The 27978-nt window shown below is 39.4% G+C and overlaps 2 protein-coding genes and 1 long non-coding RNA gene across 4 annotated transcripts; 1 reads left to right on the forward strand and 2 right to left on the reverse strand.

The window, feature by feature from the left end:
- relb.L (v-rel avian reticuloendotheliosis viral oncogene homolog B L homeolog) lies at nt 1–26063 on the forward strand. Its single transcript, XM_018230074.2, has 11 exons — nt 1–460; nt 2069–2107; nt 7467–7768; nt 11926–12086; nt 16729–16820; nt 18298–18426; nt 19278–19382; nt 20461–20676; nt 21928–21993; nt 22238–22312; nt 23404–26063. Exons 1-11 carry the CDS (start codon nt 439–441, stop codon nt 23697–23699), a joined length of 1503 nt encoding a protein of 500 aa, XP_018085563.1. The 5' UTR covers nt 1–438; the 3' UTR covers nt 23700–26063.
- LOC121397043 lies at nt 7948–11840 on the reverse strand. Its single transcript, XR_005963380.1, has 2 exons — nt 10214–11840; nt 7948–8476 (listed from the first exon to the last, which is right to left on the reverse strand). It is a non-coding gene; the product is annotated as an uncharacterized LOC121397043 (long non-coding RNA).
- Nucleotides 24452–27365, reverse strand: LOC108698528 (zinc transporter 1). 2 transcript variants are annotated; one of them, XM_041572828.1, is made up of 3 exons: nt 26906–27365; nt 26215–26351; nt 24452–25262 (listed from the first exon to the last, which is right to left on the reverse strand). In XM_041572828.1, the coding sequence occupies exons 1-3, from the start codon at nt 27013–27015 to the stop codon at nt 24685–24687; spliced, it is 825 nt and encodes a 274-aa protein (XP_041428762.1). In that variant the 5' UTR covers nt 27016–27365; the 3' UTR covers nt 24452–24684. The 2 variants fall into 2 exon arrangements, with proteins under 2 accessions (XP_041428762.1, XP_041428761.1); XM_041572827.1 differs by having other exon boundaries at nt 26215–26591.
- Nucleotides 27366–27978: the final 613 nt, after the last annotated feature.

Raw genomic sequence — 27978 nt, forward strand, 5'->3', positions numbered from 1 at the left:
TTAGGTCCCTTCCCCACGCCTTGACGCTATTAACATAGACGTTTTGCCGAAGTTTCGTGTCGCAGCCCTCCAACATCCATACATAGGAAACAGCTATGAGGTCCTTTCACTGAACTTGATCGCCATAACAACCATCTTTCTGGGCGTGTCGTCACTGTAATGGGGGAAGTCACGTGTGATTACAGGCAGTGACAAGGGGATTTCCTTCGGCCCAGTAGACGTGACGTTGTAGGAGACTTGTAACCAATCGGAAGAGCGGAGCGGGGGAATTCCAGACTGGAAAGCGAGCTCCGGGATAGTGGCTGGCTGGGTAGTTGGAGTACTTTCGTGGTTCAGGGTGTGTGTGTAAGAGCTGCCAAGCCACTCGGATGTTTAGGCTTCACATACAAATGTTACATTTCGCAGCTTTTAATTACGGCTTTGGATATAGCAGACACAATGAGAGAACAGGGGCGGGAAGGTAAGTGCGCGATTGTGCTGCTAAACTTCCTCAAGTTCTGTCCTGGCTGGGAAGAGGCAGTTTGTTGATGGTCCAGATGATGCAGAACTACAACTATCAAATTTCACTTTGCGCTGCTCACTGTCAGATTCCTATCAATCGCCTGCCCGTGCTCTATCTTATGCTTTACCCAAGCTTTATAGAAGTCATTGTTATAAACGTGCCTGGCTGTGGGGTGGCTTTCATGTCAATTGCAGCAGGTTTATTTCAGATGTCTGGAATGCTGGGAGTTGTAGTGCAACACTAGCAGCGGGGCCACACAATGTAAGCTCCATTTCTCTATATATAATAAACTGCTTCCTCCTTTAGTGCAGGCGACTTCTGTAAAAGACCAGTGGAGAGAGTATAGTTCCAGGGCACCCCCCTGATATATGTTCTGCAAATATGTTCTGTATGTTTTCTGCCTCCATGGTGCGAATATCCAAACAGCAGGCTTTCCATGTTTAGAAAAGTGAGGAGCGTGTGAAGCAGTATAGCAGGCTTTCTATGTGCATGTAAAACAAAAAGAATATACTGATACATTTCTATAGACTTGCCAGGGTTGAGTCTTATATTTATTATGATCCTAAACGTCTCAGAGTAGCTGCTGCACCAGTGCTACAGTGTGTCTGCCCCTGGGTCTAGGAGTTACAGAATTTCAGGTAGGGATTTTCACTGACACTTGCAAACACTTATGAAAAAGTGTTCATTTTTGTTAGTATTTTCCCTCAGGCCCAGTGATTTATATCTATTCCACATTTTTCAGTTTCTTTTCTGCTGTCATGGTCAATGGATTTGTATTTCTATTTAAGCATATGAAAATACACAGACAATACATTTAATTTTAGCCACATTGGTGCTGATTAGGGGCACTGGAGCATGGGGATAGGATTGCTAGTGCTGAGATAGCAGTTGCCCTCTGTACCCTAAACAAGCTGAATTTCTGGTTAAAAAAACTACTTTTTGGTAAAGACTTTTGTCTTACTTCTATTCCTGTCCCATATACTATAAAATGGTTGATGATTTTATAGTGAATAATGTACCCCTACTGTAAAATATCAGGATATTATAACAGGGCTTTCAACCTTGGCCATAGGGCCCATGCTGCACCCACTGCCAGAATTTTATACCATGACCCGAAAGTGATGTCACACGCATTCGCTCATAGCTGAAAGTGACATCATGCACAAATGCTGTCCTGAAGCGGCTGATTGCCTCCAGCAGATGCATTATTTTCTATGCATGACATCATTTAATTAAAGGGAAACTTGTAGAAAATCAGGAGAATGCAGTAGGATGGTGGGAGACCCGGGGGGATGCCAAAATCAGGTAACTCCTGACCATGTAAAGCACAAGGCTCTTGTGTACCATGTAATATGTTTTAAAATGTGTATATATAAATAGTGAATAATAATAGTGAATTTACAACAAGGGGTACATTATTTATTATAATACACAAGTTTCACTGAGCCATGTGGCAGAAATGACATCACTGAGCACAGCTTAAAATTAATGACATCACAAGCACTGTTTATAAGGATATCATTTATAAAAATATAAATCATAATTACAAGTGTCTCTTTATTTTAGGGTCTCCTTTTTTGTCTCAGCAACTTGGAACAACAATTGGTGAGTGACCAGTGTTTCTGTATATGTGGCAGTGATTGTGTGCACTTGTTTTATACAACTCTATGTGGTTGCTTGTTTGTAAGTCTTTGTTAATATGTGTTTCAGTAAGGGTATGCTTGCTTCTTATAAAGTGCCATTATACTGAACAAATTGGGACATTCCAACCAGTATATATTGGCAATTATTTCACTGCGAGGGTTTCACTGAATGATCAATAACTCAGGAGACTCTCACAAATGCTGCTGCAGCCAGGGTTGAATGGAGGACAGTAGCATACAGCTATAATGTTTAATACAGCTATGCTTTACTGATTGTCTTGCTTGTTTTTATAGCAGCATTTTAAAGGGTGCATTCACCTTTAAGTTATCTTTTAGAATGGCTAATTCTAAGCTACTTTTCAATTTACCTTCATTTTATATTATTTTTAGTTTTTGAATTATTTGCTTTCTTCTTCTTACTCTTTCCAGCTTTCAAATAGGGGCCACTGTCCCCATCTGAAGAGCAAATGCTCTGTAAGGCTACAGATGTATTATTATTGCTACTTTATATTTAAATCAATGCATGGTTACTAGGGTAATTTGAACCCTAGCAATCAGATTGATGAAATTGCAAACTGAAGAGTTGCTGACTTAAAAGCTAAATAACTCAAAAACAAACCATAAAAAATTACAAACCTATTGCAAATTGTTTCAGAATATCATACTAAAAGTTGCTCTAGATTAATTTAATCAGATTTACCATGACCTGGATGATTGAAAACCTTCATAGACATCATACTAAAAGTTACATTAAAGTTGTAAATTTGGCCCTTACCTTCTAACAACTTTACATATATGTTTATGAAACCATTGTTGTATAAAACACCCTACTAAACAGGCTAATCGGGGAAAAATAAAAACGGTCCTGTCTGTATTCCCTTAGTGCATTGCCCTCTTAAGTCTAGGGCCACAGTGGGGCCAAAATCAGCTAGCTGAAATACGTTGGCTGAATTCAGCCCTACCACGGGCAATAACCTTCTCTCTTTTCCGCATTCAGAAGAAAAGACTGACAGAACTCGTCAAAATCTGCAGAGTCTGTTCACGTCAAAGCAGATTCAACACTTACGAATGTGGAAAAGAGAGGAGGCTGCTGCCCGCAGTAATGTTGAAATCAGCCAGCGTATTTCAGCAAACTGATTTTGGCCCCCATGTAACCCAAGCCTTAACATCAATGACAGCTTACAGTCTTTACTAACAGTTGTGAATAAGCCCCTTTATTTTATTATGCAGTAAAGACTCTCATTCGCCTTGGCAAAAAGCCTCCGGTTCCTGTGAATTCTTTGACTGTCTAGCGTGAAAAGCGTGTCTGAGATCTTCCAAAATTAACTCAATATTTTTAAATCAGAAGACAGTGATGGCCACTCCAGGACCTTTTTTTGCTGCAGAGGAAGGGTTGACTTGGCCGTGTGTTTGAGATTATTTTCATGTTGGAAAGCCCAAGGGGCAAATTTACTAAAGGCTAAAGTGGCTAACGGCGGGGAAAATTCACCAGCGTGACAGAATTTTATCACTTCGCAACCGGCGGCGAAATTTCGCACTTAGTCAATTAGCGTTGCCTGAGTGAAGTTTTGCCTGGCGAAGTGTGGCAATGGCGGCGAAGCCGTCGCTGGCGAATTTTCCCCCGGTTAGTGAATTTGCCCCCAAGTGAGCACCCCATGTACAGCCTCTGAGCTGATGAACGCAAATTTTCTCTGATATTCTGCATTCATCTTGCCATCAATTTTGGCTAAATTCTTTGTGCCACTGTTGCTCACACCCCTTCAAAACACAGAGATTCACCTCCATGCTACATTACATTGATGGCACACTTATCTTCATAGGCTTTGTTGACTTCTCTAAAAATATAGTTTTGTGTTTGTGATCATTAAATTGAATTTTGATCTCATCATTCCAAACTATTTTGTTTCAAAAGTGACGAGGCTTCTCTAGGTGTTATTTGGCATATCACAAGCAGGATTTTTTTGTGGAGTTGATGCAGCAATGGCAATTCTACCCTGCAGCCTAGTTCAAGTATCTCTTTGTTGTACATGCTGAAACAGCCACACCACTTGGTTTCAGAGAAGCCTGTATTTCAATAGAAGTTGCTTGTGAGTTTTACTTTGCACCCCGACAAAGTTTCCTTCCTCTAATGTCATGTCTTTTTTGGTCTACCTGACAGAAGCCCCAATTTTCTAATTCTTGATTTAGAAAATCCAAGAACAGTACTGATTTTTGAACAGTCTTGATTGACATTTTTAAATCTCTATTATGTCCTTTTTCTGTTGTATAAAACTTGAGCCACTTTTCTCTCAGATTGTTTGACATTTGTTTTCTTTCCCCATTCCTTGGTAACCAGCAAAGTTAGTGTAGCCTGACAACCACATTGTTTTTAATTTTGCTGACTGGATATAGGCAGAAAAGGAATGCTAATAAGTGAAAAATAACTTTACAAAATAAACAATGAAAACCAATGGGAACGTTGCGTATAATAGGTCCATCTATAACATGCTAAAAGTGTGAAGTTACCCCACCCCTTTAAGTGTAATTTAGGGTGTGGAAGGGGTCAAAGTCCTCAGATTTCATAATGTGGAAATGCTGCATAGTGCCGTCATTACTTATATAGCCATTGGCACAAGTATATACATGTATGGGATCCTTTGTCCAGAAACCCATTATATAGAAAGTTCTGAATTACGAGAAGGCCATCTCCCGTAGGCTCCATTATAATTTTTAGAAATGATTTCCTTTTTCTCTCTAATAATAAAACAGTTCCTTGTACTTGATCCCAGATAAGATATAATTTATCCTTATTGGAGGCAAAACAATCCTACTGGTTTTAAAGGGGACCTGTCACTCGGACATAAAAAGCTTTATAATAAAAGCAGTTTTCAAATTAAACATGAAATCCATTTTTTTATTAAAACATCCATACCTGTTATACTTGTTTAAAAGTTTCAGCTGTCAATCATTTATTGCCTTAGGCATAGAGGTTGGGCAGGCAATTACTTTCATTTTCCATCCTGCACTTACTAGATATCACTGCTCTCTTTACATTCCCCCTCCCTCCCCACCATGTAATTGTGCAGCCAGTGCATGGGCATCAGGTCCTCATTCTGGCACATAAACAAGATATAGGCATGATGCAAAGCTTGCCTTAAAGGAGAACTAAACCCCCGCAATGTTAAGTCCCCATTGGCCCCCCTCCTCCGTTGGCCCCCTCCCCCGCTCCCCCCTGCACAGTCTTACCCCTGAATTCTGTCCCCTCTTGAAATAGTGACCGCACATGCAGAGTGAGCACGGCGGAGCACAAGGGCACCATCTTCTTCTCTTCGGTAAACTTCGTGTCTTCTTTCTCCGCTTAGGCAATTTCCTTCTCTTTTGGCTCACGAGCAGCTGTTGCGAACCGGAAGATTGCTCCAACGGCACAGGCGCCATTACGCCGATCACTTCACAAAGATTACTGAATCAGCCTTGTAACATTAGCTTATATTACAGGCCAGACTCATTTTCTGCTTAATGATTTGGATGACCCCTAAGCTTAGCTTCTCAACAGCTGTTCAAAGCCCACTGAGCATGTGAGTATCGCAGACACTTTCCAAGATGGTGACCCCCTGTGACAAGATGGTGAAGTCCTGGATCAATGCTGCTATTGAGAAGCTGAAACGTTAGGCTGGTGCAATAAGTTCAGTATATAAATATGGCATTTTTATGGTTTAGTTCTCCTTTAAGGAACTGCATTAATTACTTCCACATTAAAACAATAATATGTTAATTTTTTATGGTTTAGTTCTCCTTTAAGGAACTGCATTAATTACTTCCACATTAAAACAAAAATATGTTCATTTTTGATTCAATATGTGTCCCTTGGGCACATGGGTTTTGATAAGTAATCGTTGTACAATCCTTCATCCTACAAAAACAGACAGTTTTATAGTATTCCATAGCATTCTAAAAAACATAAGGCTAATATATTCAACATAAACCAATCACAATGGTTTGTGGAGCCTTTTCAGACTGAAATATAGGGAAAATTCCATGTCACTGAATTTCTTCGAGTCATCTCCAATATCAGTTCAAATAAAATGTGCATCTGGACACACAAGCAGCAGTTCAAGTGCTCTTAAAGCTTAAAAAAAATTTTTGTAGGTCCTGTAAAACATTGCCTAAAATTTTAAGCAATCAAATAAAAGTTATATTTTAATTGAACAAATGGGTAAAATTATTAACTGGGTGAGACAGTTGAGAAGAGCAAGATGTTCCCATTATGAGGTTTCTTTTATTCTCTGTTAGTACAGTAAATTATTGGCAGATCATTTCACTAATGTGCCCAAATATTACTGCTACGCGATTCCTGTTTTAAATGAGTTAAATGGTGTTAATGGTTCAAAGAATGTCGGGCTGAATGGTCGGCCCCCACACATTTTCACCTCACCAAATCTGGCCCTCGTTGCAAAAAGTTTGGACACCCCTGCAGTAGATTATTAATTCTTATAATACTATATTGATCATGTATAAGTCTCTCCTAAGCCTGCTGCCACCTGAGGCAGCAGATCTAATGGCAATTCATCTATCACCCCCCCCCACACACACACACACACACACACACATACTCTAATGCTCACAATTTGTGTACAAAAAGAGCAAAAGCTCTATTAATAAAAACAATTCAAAATGTATTGGGGGTTAGTAAGATTCCACCTTCTCTATGTCCCTCATGGCAGAAACAGCACTGGACAAGTTACTGGTTCACTTGTTATATTGATTATAAATTGTATTTATAATGATAAGACAAGTGTATGTTGCCTTCCTATGATCTTTTAATCATAGAACAGCGGTCCCCAACCAGTGGCTCACAAGCAACATGTTGCTCACCGACCCCTTGGGTGTTGCTCCCAGTGGCCTTAAAGCAGGTGCTTATTATTTAATTCCTGACCAGGTGTTCTGCCAATCAGAGCCTTCTGTAGGCTGCTAGTCCACATAGGGGCTACCAAATACCCAATCACAGCCCTTATTTGGCACGCCCAATGAATTTTTCATGCTTGTGTTGCTCCCAAACTCTTCTTGTATTTGAATGTAGCTCACGGGTAACAAAAGGTTGGGGATGCCTGATCTAGAACATGAAAAGGAACTTGGGGATAGGACTTTTTTTCTTATATTACTATGCAAAGTTGTAATATAGCAGTGTAATATGTAGCACTCATTTTGAAAACTTACTCAGTTGCATGTTTCAACAAGTTAATTGGGTAAAATTGCACCAGAACAGTATGTGCTCCAAAATGTCCAAGTTATATTCCTCACCAGTATTGTTTCTTTCTAACCTATTGTACCCTTTTTTTAATTAGAAGATGTGATGGATCTTATTAATTCTGACCCGGATGTAAATTCTTCGTCTTCCGTGTTTGTGTGTGAGGAAACCCCTTCTGATATCCTCAGTACTGTAACGGTTTCACATTATGTGCCCCATGAGCAATGCCCATCCACATCCTGGGCCCCTCAGCGAGAAGGTCCAAATCCAGAATTAAAAATCACTGAGCAACCAAAACAGAGAGGTATGCGCTTCCGTTACCAGTGTGAGGGGAGATCTGCTGGAAGTATACTTGGGGAGAAAAGCACAGAGCACAATAAGACCCTTCCTGAGATTGAGGTAAGGACATATTACAGACTTTTCACGCAGTTGATTAAGTTGTTGAATGACAAAAAATAGCGTTGGCAGTACAAGGACATCAGGATGTAGTGAGAGCATGGGATAAAGTATATCAGACAGCAGGGGGAGCAAAGGATAACCAAATGCATATTGCTGTATAGGAAGAAATGGATCAAGGATATCAGGCAACAGGGGATTATTATTATCAACAGGTATTTATAAAGTGCATTGAACATACATATTGACATACAAAGCAACCAATACAAAAAGTGAATAGGGTACAGCCAAGAACATCAGACAACAGGGGATAAAGGTGTATGAAAAGCAGCACTTATGGACCATTTAATTATGGTCACTAGTGTAGCTACAAAACCTGTGGCTTCGCCATGAATACTGTTTTGCCTTCTTTTGGCATTGTTGTATTTATGAGGGGTGGGCAGAGGTAGGTATATAGGCATTGCTTTTCCAGCCCCATATCTTTCACATCTGAACGACATATGCCTGTGAGCACTGTTTGCAGAAAGTAGTCTTGGCCTATGTGGTCTTTCCACAGGCCTCTGGATAATAGTTATTAAAATCATACTTCTTGCTACCTGGGGAAATTCAGATGTGAGTTAAGCTCAGAATCCCTCCTCTGGCGACAGACTAGCAGTGTAAACAAGTTACAAATCTTAATTCACTACTGGTTTTAGCTTAACCACATACAGCCTGCAAGTAGGGATGTAGCGAACGTCGGAAAAAAAGTTCGCGAACATATTCGCGAACTTGCGCAAAAACGCGAGCGGTTCGCGAACGGTTCGCGAACCCCATAGACTTCAATGGGAAGGCGAACTTTAACATCTAGAAAAGACATTTCTGGCCAGAAAAATGATTTTAAAGTTGTTTAAAGGGTGCAACGACCTGGACAGTGGCATGCCAGAGGGGGATCAAGGGCAAAAATGTATCTGAAAAATCTGCCTGTGTGTGCTTGGAAGAGATAGTGTAGGGGGAGAGCTGTTAGTGATTTCAGGGACAGATGATAGTAAGTTTGCTGGCTAGTAATCTGCTTGATACTGCTCTGTATTGGAGGGACAGAAGTCTGCAGGGATTTGAGGGACATTTTAGCTTAGGTAGCTTTGCTGGCTAGTAATCTACTGTTCTCTTTAAACAACTGCCATACGTTGACCTTGTAGGCATTGTTTGCCCAGTTTTTTTGGACGCAGCCACTGAAGCACAGTTGCCACAAAAAATATGCCATATAAATGCTGAAAATAGTCATTTTTCGCCATACGTTGACCTTGTAGACATTGTTTGCCCAGTTTTTTTGGTTGCAGCCACTGAAGCACAGTTGCCAGAAAAAATATGCCATATAAATGCTGAAAATAGTCATTTTTTGCCATATACGTTGAGTCAACGTATGGCAAAAAATGACTATTTTCAGCATTTATATGGCATATTTTTTCTGGCCTCTGTGCTTCAGTGGCTGCGGCCAAAAAAACTGGGCAAACAATGCCTACAAGGTCAACGTATACACTACTACAGCGGTGGATACGGATTACGTAAAATATATTATGGCTGCTTGAAAAAAGTCACTCCGGTGTTTTTTCTGGAGACGGTAATATTATGGATATTTAGACAGAATGTGAACAAGGTCACACAGCTAGATGGCGGGTTGAAGAAAACAGTGTGCAAATAATGCCTACAGGGCAAATAATGCCTAAAAGGTCAACTTATACACTACTACAGCGGTAGTAAAATAAAAAAAAGTAAAATAAAAAAAAAATGAATATTAAAAAAAAAAATTAAAGTTGGTGCTGCTGAACTACTAGGAGCAGCAGATTAGCACACCAGTCCCACTCCCCAACACTGCTAGACTAATAGCACTGGGCTCTTATAGTAGTAGTAGTAGTAGTAGTAGTAGTAAAACAACAAAAAAATAAATAAAAGCAGTCCTTACAAGGACTACTGTTATTGCAGCAGTCAGCAGATGAGATCAGAAGCAGGACAGCTGCCCACTGCAGCTACATACAGAGCACTGCAGTAGAAGGTAGATTACTAGCCAGCAAAGCTACCTAAGCTTAAATGTCCCTCAAACCCCTGCAGACTTCTGTCCCTCCAATAACAGAGCAGTATCAAAACGATTACTAGCCAGCAAACTTTCAACTGTCCCTGAAATCACTAACAGGCAGCAGCTCTCTCCCTACACTATCTCTTCAGCACACACAGGCAGAGTGAAAAAACGCTGCAGGGCTTCGGTTTTTATAGGGAAGGGGAGTGGTCCAGGGGAGAGCTTCCTGATTGGCTGCCATGTACCTGCTGGTCTGGGGTGAGAGGGCAAAAAAAAGCGCCAACAATGGCGAACCCAAAATGGCGAACGTCGCGCGACGTTCGCGAACTTCCGGCGAGCGCGAACACCCGATGTTCGCGCGAACAAGTTCGCCGGCGAACAGTTCGCGACATCTCTACCTGCAAGAAATGAGAAAAAAAATTGGCATGGGATAAAGAACAGCAGCACACTCTCCTCTAGGAGCTGCCTCCCCACGGCCTAGAGGAAAGGTAGGAGAATTAGTCCTGCTTGTTCCATTCAGCACAAAACTTTTATTTATAATTATTTTCCTCATACAGCAGAAAGATTGCACAGTACTTACAAGTTACATTATTTACCAGAATGATTAGTAGCTAGGGTTGCCACCTTTTCTGGAAAAAAATACCGGCCTTCCTATATATTTATCTTTTTTTCCTATTAATAACATTGGGATCAACCATCATTTTTAAAATAAAATACCGGGCAGGTGGCAACCCTAGTAGCACAGACAGTGTAGCAACACAACACACCATTTTCTTTAACCACAACTAAATGGTTTCTACAAGTCTTCGGTGCATGGAGATTTTTCACATGATTTTTTGTCCCCTACAGTGCATCGTTCTGTATGAGGCTTTGTGCAGATGGTGGTGGAGTGCATTTTATTTTATAGTTATAGCAACAAAAAAAGTTGTTTATACATATATAGTTTGAAGTATAGAGGAAGATGTATAATATAGCTATTTTGTTGTCAGGGCCAAATTTATAATATAGCCACATAGGGCGGTCCTTGGTTGCCTATATGGTAAATATAAAATTGTGTGCAAAAACAATCTTCCCTGCCAGATACTTCAGCTAAATCTGGGGTCTGCAATGTGCACATGCACAGTTCAGCAGGACCATCCATGCTAATTGTGGGCTAAAGGGGCAAGCTGAATTCATATTCCTAAAGCAGCACCTGACCTAAATACAACCAGTTTGAACTGATTTGATGCAGTAGCTTTATCAGACTTTCCTATGCCTCTTGTTTTATCAGACACTTATATTTATATTTAGTTGTGATGATTGTAATAATTTGTAGGGAAATAATACCTAATGCTTGAATAATACATTTTAAAAAAGATCTTTTATCCAGGTGTTGCATTAAGGTGTTGCATTAATCCTTAAAAGTTGGCATAAAAGTAACATTGTTTCATCATGTGGATTCTACAGTTACCGGTCTTTCTGCATTCTGTTTTGCCTATAAACTCATGGAAAGTTACATGGTACAATGACAATGTCTATAAGTGTTTGTGGACCACAGATGTTTGGGGAGAGGACATTGCTCCTCTTATTAATTTCTATGTTGGCCTAATTAAGAAAAACACTGCTAGTATCATACACATGCAATGCACTGTGGCTTGGAAGGTAACATTTCTGTTACAAAACTGTGGTGTGCAGGAGTGTGATATAACAAAGGTTGCCACCTGGCCGGTAAAAATGATGGCTGATCCCAATGTTATTATTAGGGAAAAAAGATAAATATATAGGAAGGCCAGTATTTTTTTCCATAAGAGGTGGCAACCCTAGGTGTAACCAAAAAATCTCCTAGCCACCACTCTTAGCAATTCAGTATGGTAGAGTTCCGATTGCCAATGTAGTCAGGTAATAAAAAATTAACTTGTGACATTATAACAAAATCAGTAAGCAAACTCTGCTTTTTCTTATGGGTATTGTTATCCTGTTTGTAGTTTTCTTCTATACCTTTCCAACTCCCATGGGGTAAAACCCCTTTGGAAAGTACCAGATATTCCCAGGCCCCACGCCCTCCTATTACCTGTAAACAAGCATTCCTTCTCAGTGTGTGTTGTCTTGTGCTATTTTCTTTGTTGGTTAGATCATCAACTGTGATGGACTTGAAGAAATCGTTGTCATTGTGTGTCTTGTCTGGAGAGATTCTCCTCATCGCGTGCACCCCCATGGCCTTGTAGGTAAAGACTGTCATAATGGCATCTGTCAGGTCACCCTGAATCCTCAGAATGGAGTAGCAAAGCACAGGTATGTTGTATATATATGGTATATAAGACTGCATAATAGTACAGCCAAACGGTACACAAGACAATCTAAGTAAATTATCATACCTCCCAAATGGCCCTTTTTCTGCCGGACAGTCCCGATTCTGACAGCTCGGCCCACAGTCCTGGCTTCTTACTGAAATGTCCCGGATTTCTGTTTGATCTCCTACCCTGACTCCAGAAAAACATACAACGTTTCTAAAACGTAATTAATAATAAGAGGCTTTTTGGTAGAGAGCCCAGAACACTCAACACATGCAATTAGATACATTTGTAACAATTTAAGAATTGTAACTATTTAAGATAAGCAGGTCTCTTTTGGAGACTTACATTTTAAAGGTCAATTCACCTGCATTAGCAAAACTGAAATAACAAATAAAACATGACCCTAAAACTCCCATAAATGTGTTCAAACTTTCCACAACCTGGCAAATTTTGTAACATGTAACTCACAAAAAGGATTCCTGATTCCCCAGCCTCTCCAGTCAAATAGCGAGGTCGGCACCTCTCCAATATACATAGAGACGAAAAAAATTCACAAGACACTCAACAGCAAGTGAAGCGGGGCGGACCCCTGCGTGTTTATTCAAGTCTTGTGATGTAACGTTTCGGGGGTGGGCCCCTTCGTCAGACATGCAAAGTAGCGTGCACTCACACCATAAATACCCTCATGATTACATATACTTATCACCTGATGGTAAATTCAATTCCCCATACAAAACATAACATATTTGTCAAAAACATTGCTTTACTGGATACCCCTTTATAAATTATGCCATATAAACCCACTTATACCTAAAACTCGTTCATACAAACATTGTAAATAAATACATTTATAAAAAAAAAATTTTAAAAAAAAATTGTGAATAAAAGTTCTGTGATCCGCACAAATGTGAAAAATGTCCAGTGTTATTCTTCTTGTCTTTTAATGCTTAGATAAACCTGTTAATGCAAGATGCATATTTACTAAAAACCAGTGATACTAAAGTTAAAAACATTTGCACATATCAAAACGAGTACAAAATTTACCAGCAGCAAAAACTACTGAAGAAAAAAGACTACTTTACTCTAGGTGAAAGCTTTCCTTGGTCTTAATCACGTTCACTGAAACAATCTAGAGGCGATAAAAGAGACATAGTAACTACAAAGAATTAAGCATAGGAACAAAAATTGATACAAACTGACATTACAAGTTGAACTCCTCATTTAACCCTCGTGGCTGTTTTGTCTGTAGCAGCCATATCCAGAAGCACTCCCTCTGTAATAACCTCTTTTTTACTTCCTTAGTAGTAGTCTTTTTTTCTTCAGTAGTTTTTGCTGCTGGTAAATTTTGTACTCGTTTTGATATGTGCAAATGTTTTTAACTTTAGTATCACTGGTTTTTAGGAAATATGTATCTTGCATTAACAGGTTTATCTAAGCATTAAAAGACAAGAAGAATAACACTGGACACATTTGTGTGGATCACAGAACTTTTATTCACAATTTCTTCAAAAAAAATGTTTTTATAAATGTATTTATTTACAATGTTTGTATCAACGAGTTTTAGGTATAATGTGGGTTTATATGGCATAATTTATAAAGGGGTATTAGTAAAGCAATGTTTTTGAGAAATATGTTATGTTTTGTATGGGGAATTGAATTTACCAGCAGGTGATAAGTATATGCAGGGCCGCCATCAGGGGGGGACAGGGGGGACAAGCGTACCGGGCCCGGGCATGAAGGGGGGCCCGGCAGCGCTGCATTTTTTGAAGATCCGGGCCCCCCTTACGAGCGCCCGAGCCGTACGTCCTCCCTCTAAGTTGCCGAATGCGGAAGTGCCGAAAAGCCGAAGCCGATCCGCCGAAAAGACCCGAAGTCACGGAAAGACCCGAAGTCACGAAGCGCTGAAAAGACCCGAAGTCACGAAGCGCCGAAAAGACCCGAAGTCACGAAAACAGCCGAAGCCGAAGTCCTGAAGCGGCGCAAAGACCCGAAGTCACGAAAGGAGGCGAAGTTGAAGTAGTGAAGCCATGAGTTCAATTCTACTGAACACCAGTTTGTGTATTTTTTTTTTTTTATCCCCTGGCCACCAATGTATTATTTTAATATTCTATAGGCCCCTGCCACCAATCTTTTTGTAAAAAAAATTTTTTGGGGCCCCAATTTTTTTTAACTTGTAAGGGGGCCCCTGACACCAATGTTTTTTTAAAAAAACCTTTTTTTTTTTTTTTTTTTAATTTTTGGGGCCCCAATTTGTTTTTAACTTATAAGGGGACCCCTGCCACCAATGTTTTTTTTAAAAAAAAAAATTTTTTTTAAAAAAAACATTTTTTTTAATTTTTTTTTTAAATTTTTTGGGGCCCCAATTTTTTTCAACTTTAAGGGGGCCCCTGCCACTTTTTTTTTTCAAAAAAATTTTTAAAAAAAAATTTTTTTTTGGGGCCCCAATTTGTTTTTAACTTATAAGGGGGCCCCTGCCACCAATGTTTTTTTTAAAAAAACATTTTTTTTTACATTTTTTTTTTGGGGCCCCAATCTTTTATAAGGGGGCCCTGACCATCAATAGCTTTTTATAACTTGTGTGGGGGGGTTACTTTTTTAGCGATGATGTCTGTGTGGTCTTTTAACTGCGATGTGGAGTGGGCGGCATATGGGGTGGAGCTTGGTCGTTAGTGTGGGCGGGGCCCAGGGGGCCCCAAAAATTTTGTTGTACGGGGCCCCGTGATTTCTAATGGCGGCCCTGAGTATATGTAATCATGAGGGTATTTATGGTGTGAGTGCACGCTACTTTGCATGTCTGACAAAGGGGCCCGTCCCCGAAACGTTACATCACAAGACTTGAATAAACACGCAGGGGTCCGCCCCACTTCACTTGCTGTTGAGTGTCTGGTGAATTTTTCGTCTCTAAATTTTGTAACATGAACACAGCATTTAGGGGGTGGGGCCAAATAGGGGTGGTCCAAAGAATTTTGCCACGCTACATGTGGCAGATTTTCTTCCCCCTCTTTCCATTTTTCTAATGTTGGGAGGTATGAATTATGACAACCCAAATCCCTTCATTATACAGTGTTAATGTTACCTGACACACAAAAATAAAAGAGTCATTTAAAAAGTACAAACTGATGCAATTCACTATGTTTTTGTATACTTGCACTTGCACGTTTCCCTTCACTTTTATAAAGTTTGGCATTGCTGTATTCCTGAGAGTCTGGCATTAGAAAGACATAGGCGTACCCCTTCCTCTGCCTGGCTGTAAGATAAATAGCAGAGTCCCTTAACAGAAAGATAAGTAATACAGAGTAACCATAACAAAAAAATAGTAGCCTCACAGAGAAATAGCGCCTCCTGGGTGAGTGACAATGTGAACTTCCTCTTTAAAGGGGACCTCCACACAAAGACTGATTTTATGCTATTTACTGTAAATGTTATTTGTAAATGTAATTGTTGTTGTGTTGATAGTCCAAACAAGTATGCGAGGAAAAAAGAAAAGAGAATGAAAATAAATGGGCCATAAAGTATACATTTAATGATAGTTTCATTACTTCTTTCCCTCATTTTCTTTCTCTTTAGTTTTTTCTTAAATTAGTGGGATATTTTATACTGAAGCATCATCAGTAATCCTGAGGCTCTGTTCAAGTTATTTGTCTGGGACCCCCACATGAGCACAAGCACATACACAAAAGTGGCCTGCACTTTGCACTACACAAAAACTTAACTAACTAGAACAAAACTTTGTACATGTATGGGACCTGTTATCCAGAATGCTAGGACCTGGTGTTTTCCAGATAATGCATCTTTCCGTAATTTGTATCTTCGTACTTAAATCTACTAGATTATCATGTAAACATTAAATAAACCCAGCAGACTAGTTTTGCCTCCAATAAGCATTCATTGTATCTTAGTTTGGATCAAGTACAAGGTCCTGTTTTTACTGAAATGAAGGCATGAAACTATGAAGCAAACAGTAACTGCAACTGCTGGGGGCCCAGGCCGCCCAGGAACTATAGGAGTCCAGTGGAACTAATAAGATGCTGCAATATATGTTTATGGAAAGAGTCTTCTTCCCCCAATAACTAGTCATTTTGCTGCTGGAAAGTTAATGCTCATATAATTAAGATAAATAGATAAATAGGTAAATATAAGATATGCTCACATAATTCGATAAATAGATCCCAATATAAGCAGCTGATGTTACTCTATAATAAGTAGTTCATATAAATAGTTTACAAGTTTTCACTAGTTCTAATTCATTGGGGTGGGGGGGGGGGTCAATGGAATGTGCTCTAAGTTTAAACCCTACACACATGCCTGCCCCTGTTACATAGATCTGCCTTGTGATTACTTGCTACAAAAGTTCATTGTTATGTAAGTTTTAAAAAAACATTGTTGTGTAAGTTCCGTATCTGTCTACAAGAGCTCCTTAAATTTCTACAAAACATAATATGCGAGATACATAAAAAACATAGTTTATATATTTGTTACATTTTGACGGGGGACCCGATGAAGATTAACTACTGGGACTAAATAGTCTGTTGACCTGACACGTTCATTTTGGAATTGTTTTTATAAAACGTAGATGAACATTGTTGTGTTTGTAAAAATAAAACATAAAAAAATTATATTTTGTTATGCTTTTTAATTAGTTTCAGTAATCTTGGCATTCAGTGTGTGCGAAAAAAGGAAATTGACTCGGCAGTAAATGAACGGCTGAAATTAAATATAGATCCTTTTAAAGGTGAGCACTTTTAGATCTGCATAAAGCACATTACAATGTCGGCATTGTTTGGCAGCTCTTTGGAAACAAAATGCTGATCATTAGCTGATCTAGGAATCTTTCACACAGCTATCTCTATATTGAGAGAGATGGGAGTTGTAGTTTAGCAAAATTAAATAGCTGTTTTTATTTGATAGGCAACATTTGGGACATTCTATTTTGTGGCTCAGAGTAAACAACTCCCTGAGACATTTAGGCTCATTGCATGATTGATATTTAATTGCTGTAGCTTGTTTCTTTGGTAATAAACAGTGATAAACGATTACCTGGGCCAAAAACCTTACATTGTTCAAATTATGTGGCCCCTACTAATTCTCTCAGAACGACCATGGACAGTTTTGACAGACTGTCATGTGGTTACCATCAGTTCCTGTCAGAAGTGATGGGTCCCTCTTCTCCTTTTTCCTGGCTAATGTGATCACCCAGCCACTGACCTATCAGAGAAATATGTTACTAAATAAAATGCAATCAGATTTTTCAGCTCAAGGGGTAAGTAATGAGATCCTGGAGATATTGGCCTGTGCCTGGGGTCAAATTTACAGTGGAATTATCAACAATATTTCTGGATTGCACCTCCTCATTTTTTCAGCTGGCCCAGGCTGAGCTTTATTAAAGGACAAGGAAAGGCAAACAAATAAAATCCCATTTTTACTTTCTTTAATGAAAAAGAACCCTATCTCCAATATACTTTAATTAAAAAATGTGTACCATTTTTATAAAAAACCTGACTGTATGCAGTGAAATTCTCCCTTCATTTACTGCTGTGGATAGGAATTGTCAGATGATCCCTAACTGCTGAATAGGGAAACAATCATACTTATGAACAGCAGGGGGAGCCCCCGCCTTACTTACAAGCCATGCAGAATTCAAACAGCTTTGTTTATGCCGATCCCTAAGCAGCCCAGACCACACTGAGCATGTGCAGGGTCAGGGTCAGACAAAGATGTATAACAAAGTTACAAGATGACAGCCCCCTGTGGCCAACTTTGAAAGCATAAATCATTTGTTTGATTAGGCATGTGGTGCAGTAAGTTCATGTTTATGTTTAGTATACAAAATACAGCATTTCTAGCCTTATTTTATTTTAGACTTTCCTTGTCCTTTAAAACTATGTAAAGTGCATGTGTGCAGCTTCCAGCTCTGGAGATTCTGGAAGGTGTAGGCAACAATAACGCTTGCAATATAACACTTCCAAGCTTACACTACAGATGAAAATGATGTTTATGTTTACCAGTAATGTATTTAAGAGTAATTCTCATGATCAGACTTTGTGTACAAAGCTAAATGCTTTCAGGACATGTCAAGTGTGCATTTCCACAGATACAAAGATGGCTGAAGTTAGTGCAGTTAATTGGCCTGGCAAATTAAACGTTTTCCCATTGTTTTCCATTCAGAACTTTTAGGGTTGAGACACTAACACCTTCTTCATCATTAACAGCTGGGAAATGGCGCCTCCATGAAGAAGTAGATTTAAACGTGGTCAGGCTCTGCTTCCAGGCCTCCTGTACTGGGCCACGGTTTCGCTTTGACATTCCCCCTGTGCTTTCTGAACCAATATATGACAAGAGTATGTATATATTTTGCTTTTATTCTCTCTTGCTGTGACCATGACTCATTGTGATTCACTTCTCAACACTGAGCAATTTTGCACCTAAGAAGTTATCCATGGTGACTTTATATGTCTGTTCACTAAAATGCAGCAGCCTCTACAAAGCGCTTGCTAGTGTATAAATGAGCCTTTCGGCATTTTGTTTCTGATAGTGTTTCTGCATAGAGCACTGCATTCACTGTATTTTTCAATCCTGAATTATTTATTCCACGCTGTCTTTTCCATAATGTGCTGTACTGATTTATGTACATTACCTTGTCTTGCAGTACTTCCTGCATGACTTTTAGCAGTTATGCCAATGCCCCATACAGTGTATTTTCTAATTTCACTGCATGCTGTGATGCATTCCAGCTTTTTCTATGAATTCATTACACACCACATTTCCTATACTCTCAGGATGCTTAGAATCCAGTCAGATATTTGCTTTCAAACAGCAGCCCAGTTAATGCTACCTGCTGGTTGGTTGCTAAGGGTTACAAAAACATGAAGGGATTTTGTGCCTGTTATTATATTGGCCCCATAGTTAATCCTGTGTTTTATTTTACTGACAGCTTTCAAAACAGCAATATTGCTATTCCTTTCTTCACCTAATATTACACTGCATTACTAGTTATTCTGTTATGCAGGACCTCTCCCTTCATCCTCACCTATATTTCCATTTCTAAATCCTAGTATACTTTTTTGTATTATATCCTACAATGGCCTTCCTATTCTCTGCCCAATGTTTCCATGCACTTATCCATGCTTTGTAGTGTTTCCTTACCCTTGTCTCTCATTGTTACTAATATTTGTGTTGTATTATTTGCTAGAATCTACAAATACATCAGAGCTGAAGATTTCTCGCATTAACAAAGAATATGGATGGTGTGAAGGGGGCGAGGAGGTCTATATCCTGTGTGATAAGGTTCAGAAAGGTAAGAACATGGTTACTGAGTGTCAGGGGTGATCCTGGCCCCTCCGCCACCTGAGGCAGCAGCAGTTGCTGCTGCCCCCCCTTCCCTGGAAATTCGCTCTTAAAGGAATTGTTCATTGAAAAATTAAAAACTGGGTAAATAGATAGGCTGTGCAATATAAAAAATGTTTCTAATATAGTCAGTTAGCCAAAAATGTAATGTATAAAGGCTGGAGTGATTTGATGTATAACAAGTCAGTCAGAGCACTACTTCCTGCTTTTCAGCTCTCTTGGTTTAACTGACTGGTTGCCCTGGCTACCAGGCAGTAACCAATCAGAGACTTGAGGGGGGGCCACATGGGTCATTTCTATTGCTTTTAAATCTGAGCTGAATGCTGAATATCAATTACAAACTCACTGAACAGAAATGTACCATGTGGCCCCCCTAAAAGTCGCTGACTAACTCAGAGTTATAGAGCTGAAAAGCAGGAAGTTGGATTCTGGCTGATTTATTAGACATCCAGTCACTCCAGCCTTTATATATTACATTTTTGGCTAACTAACTATATTGGAAACATTTTTTATTTTGCACAGCTTCTCTATTTACCCAGTTTTTATTTTCACACTGAACTATTCCTTTAAAGTACCAGGAGGCGACAGCCTCAACTCGCCTCATTGGCGAAGCACCCCTGCTGAGTGTGCTGTTCAGCATAAGGATCAGAACTTCAGAACTAGCAGTTAGTTATGGGTAATAAGGATAGAACATTTTCAGAGAAACAGAGGAATAGCATCAAATTGTCTCAATAGACACCTTAAATAATACTTGCTCATTAGATGCTGTTTATGAATATCAGAAGGTTATTTTGGTACAGATTACATGCAGAACCCAAAGAAAGCAGTGAGACACAAACTCTTTTTACTGTCATTAGTGGCAGTATTAAAATTATGCTTTATATCTTAAATAATGTATCCAAATTCCTCAGTGACATGGCTAGTGTTTTGTGTTCTGGATCACACCTACTGTATATGTTATAGCAAAACAAATTGGCATATCTTTTTCCAGCCTCCCACTTGACACATATTTCACATGTATTTCCTAGAGGATATCCAGGTAATATTTGGAGAAGATAATTGGGAGGCTCAAGCTGATTTCTCACAGGCAGATGTGCACAGGCAAATAGCAATTGTGCTAAAGACACCGCGGTATCATGATCTGCATATCACAGAACCAGCTTGTGTGAGTGTGTTCCTGCAGAGAAGTACAGATGGCATACGCAGTGAAGGGATGCCATTTGTCTACATGCCAAGAGTTAAAGGTGAGGAGGAAATATTTGGGCAATAATGTATGTTGATTGTTGAGTTCAAACAGTCAATTTTGCTCTCTTATTTTGAATTAATTTGTTATTGAGTGAGCTAAGGCTGAGGGCACATGGAGCTTTCATGTTTTGGGCCAGACTCCGCTCTACTCTGTGTGCCTGCATGCAAGCAGAAGCTGCAGTTTTCGGTGCAGATCAACGGAGCTGGGGAAGGGATCCGCTACTCTCAGTCTTGCAAAAAAAAAAAAAAACACAGGCTGAGAACAGCAGAGCCAGCACTCTATGTGCACTAATTCTCCTTCATTCCAGGTGTGCAAGGAACTATAGTGGGTGGAATATAGCTTATATGTTGTCCATTCTCCCTGCTTGGACATCAGGCTAGATTTATGGGTCTTGGAGCAGTGCTTCGGTAGTGCTACTCAGCTTTTTGTTATTCTCATATACTATTCAAGATTATACAGTTTTGCAGATCCCCATCTAGTCCCTAGCACTGAGTATGATATTATTTGCTAATGAATGCTTAGATGGTCCATATGCTGGCATTTCAGGTACACAGAGGCCCAAACAGGCCACACAGCAGCCTAAACAGCCTCCCACCAGCCCAATATATAGTGATTGTCTATGGCAAATTACAGCAGCCCCTCTGGCATATGCCAAAACCCACAGATTGCCAGTCCGGGCCTGGAGGGTAGATTCGCAAACTACAGCATTCATCTTTAAGACTATCAGAAACATTAAAGAGTGTCTTGTCTATTACAGAATAAGGAAAAATACAAGGCAGTGCTTCCTCACTGTGACTAAATCAACACAATCTGAATAAATTCAGACAGAAACATCCAGTTTAATAAGTGAATACATCTATATGCTGTGTACAAACCATTTTTATAAGATGTGTTTAAAGTGATTATATTAAGAAAGTTTCTTATTTCAGTATGATGGAGCTTTATTACTTCTTTTCAGTTTTGCAGTAGCCCCCATTTAAGCAAGTAAAAGGTCTGAATTTCATTAAGTGTGGAATTGGCATCTGGAAATTGTTGCTGTGAACAAGTGCAAGTAAAGCAGGTGATCATTAGGCTGAGGAAACTAAACAAATCCATCAGTGAGAATGCAGAAACTTTAGGAGTGAGCTTATCAATGGTCCAGTACATTTAGAAAAATAAGGAATGCCCTTTTGCTAAACAGCTCATACAATGTGCATATCTATATCTATCAATCTATTTAATGTTATATTATATATTTTTTACCTTCCAGATCCCAACGGTGTGCACTCTAAGAGGAAACATCGGGACTGTTCACTCAGTGATATAGGAAATCCTGGTAAGTATTATGCAGTACATTTTAATTTGCAGTAAGCCACAATGAAAGGAGAAAAATAGGAAGGGGTGAGGGAAGACAGATACATTAGTACAACTGGTTGGTTAAAGTAGCTGGAGTGAAGATGAGCTGCACTTTAGCATCAATAAACTGAAAATAAGAATTTGAGTTAGTGTTTATCACTCAGGAACCTTGCAAGCATTCGTCCACATTGTAATTATTGATTCATGTGATGATTTACCCTCAGATCCACATGGGATTGAAATGAAGAGAAGAAAAGTAAGACCCAGTTATGCAGATCATTTAATCCCCTCTTACTCAGGTGAGCATTGTTTGATCACACACACACACACACACACTCCTCTCTCTCTCTCTCTCTCTCTCTCAACATTGAATCTCATTTGCCACTTAGCTGCCCAGATTGCCAGTTTGTCAAGATCCTGTTGCAAGGATGCCGCATCCTGGATGGAATTAATTGGGCTGGATAATTTTGTGTCATCTGCAAACACTGATACATTACTTACAATAAGTCATTAATGAACAAGTTAAATAAAAGTGGACCCAATACCGAGCCCTGAGGGACCCCACTAAGAACCTTACTCCAAGTAGAGAATGGCATGACCTATGCTTCAAAAAGCCATGCTGATTACTGCTCATAAGTCATAATGCTATTCTCCATTTGTCCATATCATTTTATTTCAGATTGAAAAGGTTATGTTAAATTCTGAATGGAATCACAGAAGTCTGTATTCTGTAATTGTGAAAACCTGGCTTTTGTCAGCTACCCTCTTAGTTTGTTGTAGATCATTATATTTTGAAAATTGTGAATTATTTGTGGAAAGTGGAACTATTGTTAACCATAATTAAGATGAGATTATTGTGAATGGAGCATGGAAGAGTGCCAACACAATGAATATGATGCAGTTATGTTTTCACATACATTTTTTTCCAAATAAGAATATATTTTAATACCCCGAAACATACCAGTATTGTGTTAATTTTTTGAACATCCTATTTATGTACCCAGAACATGATTATAACAACTGGTGGTTGTGGTAAGATATACATGTGTATACTTTCAGGACAGCTCCTGCATTAACACAAGGTAAAAGCCTTGCCTTAGGTGGCAGCGTGTGGCAGGTTACCAGAGCTGGCAAAAAATTGGGTAAAGGGGAGGTGTCATCAGGGCTGGAGCCTCAATATCAGTTGCCACACTGCAGCACTTGGACCCTAATTTTCAGCACCCAGTGACAAGGATTGACAATTGGTGGGATGCTGGAAGTTGTAGTCAACAGCAGCTGAGCGCTCACATGTTTAACATACCTGAAATGAATGAAAATACACAACACAACATAATATTATATATAAAGTCAAAGAAATTATCTTAATAGCTTTTTCTGTTACTCTTCTCAGATTTTACTGTACCGCTCATTGATTCCATGAACTGTAATGAAGGTTACCATGGGCTTCCTCTGATGGGTACCGATGAAGGTGAAGAAAACTTTCTCAGTGAGGACACTGCAAATTTTTCAGAACTCCTGGCACATGAGCCTTACACCAACAACTTTTTGAATGTTTATTCTGATCAATTTCTGACAGATCAGGTGAATGGAGTCACAGCTCATCTTGTGGGTTCCAGCCTTGCTTTAACCGATGAAGAACAACATTTACCAGACTGTGCTTTTAATGATACTGGTTGCCGGAGATAACAGTATATTTAGATAGGTCCTCTGTGATGGACTCCAATATTTTAATCTGCTTTCAGCACTTGAAGTACAAGCTCACTTCAATTTGTGTGTGTATATATATATATATATATATATATATATATATATATATATATATATATATATATATATATATATATATATATATATATATATTAGAATGTAAGAAAGCTTTCTGTGCTGGGAAACATAAGTAATTTTTGGTGTTAGAGGGAGGATAAAACACAGTGATCTAAAGATTTCTAGCATTAAGTCTTAAAATTCCATTGCTGACAACCTGGCAAAATGATCACAACCGAAGAGGTCCATGTCTCAGCAACATGGAATGAAGTTCAGAAACTAGAGACACTGAAGAAACCACTATATACTTGGAATTCTAAAAAACAAATACCACTTTTTGTATGAAAAACAATAATGGACCAAAAAATGTTCTAGGTTGTAAAGAATATTTGAGAGGCTCTTTTAATGGACGAGAGGAGTTTAGGAAGCAGTAGCACTGGTTTGTCAGGCACCAGCACCCACCAAAAAAGATAGAAGAAAACGCTTGACGTGTGATATAGTGGGCAGTATAGGTGGTTGTTTCAACCTGTCCTTTTTACAAACCTAATGTTAAGACATCCCAAGGCACTAGATCTGTATGTACAGAGATATATATATATATATAATAAAGACAGTTTGGTGTGTATAGGTGAACATATGGTATAGAACAGAGAGGGTGTAGTTATTGCACTAGCTTATGATGTCAAAATTTAATATTTGCAGTTAAAAGGATTTATTACATTCTATACACTAAAACACATTATAAACTCTATAATCTTATCACTATTTTATTAATTGAGACGGTCGCTAAAAACAAAATCCCTCCTGCTTTGATACTTTTAAAATAAGTGGAATAGTTAAACTGATGCCTGTTGTCAATAGCTAATGAGCAGCTTGATGGGTTCTTCTTGCAGTATAGGGAATCTGATCAAGGGCAGGGGTTTGTTGGCACCAGAACTTTTGCTTTCAGCACCTGAGACTCACAACAGAGGTGCTGGGTGCAGGAGAGACCACAGGCTAACCTGCAAGGGCCATGTGCCCCAAACTCAGGTTGCACTGTAATCAGGCTTATCCCATGACGCTTAAATAGTAGTTGGGCCTGTTCCAGGAAGACTTGGTATGCTTCTGGCCCTGAACAGTTAATGTGTAGTGAAGCAACTCCATTCCCAGGGGCTAGGGCCCATACATGAAGCTCATGGTGACCTTCAGGGCCACAAAGTATCTCTAGGTCTTTCTTGAGTCCACATAGATCAAAGCAAGGTGGCACAGCCTGAAGTAAAATGCATGCATTCTCCACCATGCTGGAGTATACTGAAGTAATAAGGATAGCAACAGAAACCAAGCAAAGGGCAGGGTCCATGTAGTGCAGAACAGGACTGTCCTTGTCTGTGAGGTGGAGAGAGAGGCTGCTTGCCAGAAGGAGAGATGAAGGTGTTAAAAAAGACAGAAGGCGCAAGATCAACAGCCATCTTCTTTTTGTCCCTCCTGTTAGTTTTGAGCCAGTTTCTGTGTGAAGACATAGAGCAATATGTATTTGTACTGGTTAATGACATATAAAAGTTTGCTTGCATATACATAGCAGCCGTGTTCATTTCTCCATTCCTGGATTTATTGGAAATGGAGTGTAATTAATGAATTGATTACTCAAAACCATTTCTAACAATGGTCTTTATTGTAGGTAGAGTTTACAGATAAATAATACTATAGTTGAGATAGTAAGCCTGGTATTGTCTAAAATAACCATGTCAATCTATGAAAACTATTAAGCCCGTTGAGCTGTGACAATGGCTAGCCATGATTATAGGTTTCTGTGTATATTTGCTGCATTTACACTGCATTGGTATGTGTATATAAAACAGATGGAATGGTGAAATTAAGTTTCCTTAACCAAATCTAAGTTGGAGAATTTCAGGCTTGACATTGAAAGCTGAAATTGAAAGCTTAATAGTATAGTAGAACTGGGCTGTAAACAAGTGAACTTGCATAAAGGCACTTGGTATGGTATGAGAGCTAAGTACTGCCATACAATTAGTTTATTTATAATGCAGTAGGCATATTCAGCACTTTTTTTGTACAACATTTGGAGGATAGAGTAAAAAAGGATATATAAATTCTACTACATTTTATGACAAGACTGATAGTATCTCTTTCAGGGGTGTCCAACCTGAGACCCACTATCTAATTTTCCAGCATCCCATTCCCCTTTAAAAGGTCATCCCTGATTTAGAACATGCAGTTAAAGGAACACTTCACCATGTTATTCTCCATGACCCATGTAATTCATAATAAATATAAAAAGAATCAAAACATGTTTTAAAAATCATTTTACATGCAGACATTTTGGAAACTTAAACTAGATAAATGGGAACCAAATCATTGAATTTTTCCACAAAATGCTTTATTTAGGGAATAACAGGAGGTACTTTGGACACTTGGGAGTGTATATGTGATATCTTACCTTGCCATGTCCCAGTGGCTGCTATAAAGATAGCATTGAAGCCCAATCCCAGCACCCCTGCTGCAAAGATGAGAACTGGGCGATGTGGGTGATGGGGATGGACGAAGCGTCCCATGGATCCTAAGGCAAGTGAGAAACTAAGGGAAGAGAGTAAGAGAGGAGAAAGTAAAGAAAAAAGAGTTGGGAGGCGGAGGCAGGCATAGTGGGGAAGGGATTTGGAATGGGAGAGAATGAAGGGGGGGCAGAGGACAAGTAGGAGAGAAAAGGTATGGGCACTATCAGTGAGGCTGAGCAGGGAATCAGAGAAACGACTCAGGATGAGCTGGGCAAGGAGAACAAAGAGGGCAACGGGCAAAAGGAGTGTTGTAGAAATCATGCTGAGAAGTAAAAGAAGAAGGTTGTTTGGTAGAGGAGAAAAGAAAGAAGGTGTAGATAATAAGTTACAGTGAATATATATGTTGATTTTAATCCATAGCAACTGAGCCTAGCCTGTAGCCCCCCAACTGTTGTTGCACAATAATACCCATAGTAACTGTAGTTAAGCTTGAAGGCTCCAGGCTGGACATTGCTGGTCTGCACAGCTTATCATTCCCCTCTCTTTCATACACCACTCACGTCCTCACTCCAGTTACATGCTTGTTCCACGCTCCCCCTCCCCACTTTTTCTCTTTGACTTGATTTCCACACTCACCTTTGTCCTTCCCTCTCCTGTTGAGCTTTCATCCTCCCTTCTCCAAGTTCCTTTCCTTCTCTCCTTAGTGTTTCTTTCAACTGCTCTGCTCGCTCTCCTCCCTCCATCATGTGCTAGTCACACCCCCCCCCCTTCATCTTAAGTCCCAGGGTCAATGACAGCTATTCACCCACACCCATTTCTTTTAACGTCTATGTTTCACTCTCCTCCTACTTATATTTTTACATTTCTCTTTGCTTTTTTCTGTGTTTCTGAACTGTCTCTTCTGATCTTTCCCCTGGAACTTTTACAGCTGACTAAAGTACAACAAAGTCCCATTTATGTGTAACTGCTTAACCCCTTGCAGGAGGATGGCTGATGATGCGTTTCAGTGTTGGAAAAATAAGAACCCAGGTTTTTAACTTCTGAACTACATTCCAGACACAGATACTACATCTCTGGGCACAGAGCTCTGCTGTAAGCCTTATACATTGGTTACCATTTCGGTTATCAGAGGGGTGACACATTTACTACCTCAAAATCCGTCTTTATTTTCATGGTTCAATGAAATGAACAGTTGTTATTTACTATCCAGAATTAGCATATCTTAATATTTGTAAGTGAGTATACCCATGTGTTATAGCAGGAATGGCAGACCAGAGTCCTCCAGATGTTATTAAGCTACAACGCCTGGCATCCTGCTGAAAGTCAAATGGAGAACACAGAAGACTTAAAGAAGAATATATGGTAACCTGCCATCTACCAGATATTTTAAACAGAGGATTTATTTCCCTAATTTACCCATATATATGCAAAAATGTGGGGGGAATATTGTTTATGTGTAAAGACCATTCCTTCTTGCATATTTGTAGCTATGTTCATCCCTTGGCAAATACACATAAAAACCTATATTCTATTTGCATCTCAGCCTAATGCTTGTCCTGTTGGTACCCCAAGCCAAAGTTATATGCTCAGGGCCACCAATGGCGGTGCAGAGGGGGTACTGTTGTCCCAGGCCCAGAGAAATCTTCCGGAGTGGGTCCCTCAGCAACATCATTGGGCCCTAACAGATACACAATTTATGTAATTTATGC

Source organism: Xenopus laevis, chromosome 8L (genome assembly GCF_017654675.1).
Source record: "Xenopus laevis strain J_2021 chromosome 8L, Xenopus_laevis_v10.1, whole genome shotgun sequence".
NCBI classification, from domain to species: domain Eukaryota; kingdom Metazoa; phylum Chordata; class Amphibia; order Anura; family Pipidae; genus Xenopus; species Xenopus laevis.

What these genes read in the sequence shown, in the direction of transcription:
- LOC108698528 (XM_041572827.1), bottom strand. Translation starts at nt 27,015, where the DNA reads ATGATGGAGGGAGGAGAGCGAGCAGAGCAGTTGAAAGAAACACTAAGG. An exon ending in CAGGAGAGGGAAGGACAAAG is followed by an intron (nt 26,592 to 26,905) that starts GTGAGTGTGGAA and finishes TTTACTTCTCAG; the next exon opens with CATGATTTCTACAACACTCC. An exon ending in AGCCACTGGGACATGGCAAG is followed by an intron (nt 25,263 to 26,214) that starts GTAAGATATCAC and finishes GTCTTCACACAG; the next exon opens with AAACTGGCTCAAAACTAACA.
- relb.L (XM_018230074.2), top strand. Translation starts at nt 439, where the DNA reads ATGAGAGAACAGGGGCGGGAAG. An exon ending in TGAACCAATATATGACAAGA is followed by an intron (nt 18,427 to 19,277) that starts GTATGTATATAT and finishes ATTATTTGCTAG; the next exon opens with AATCTACAAATACATCAGAG. An exon ending in CTACATGCCAAGAGTTAAAG is followed by an intron (nt 20,677 to 21,927) that starts GTGAGGAGGAAA and finishes TTTACCTTCCAG; the next exon opens with ATCCCAACGGTGTGCACTCT.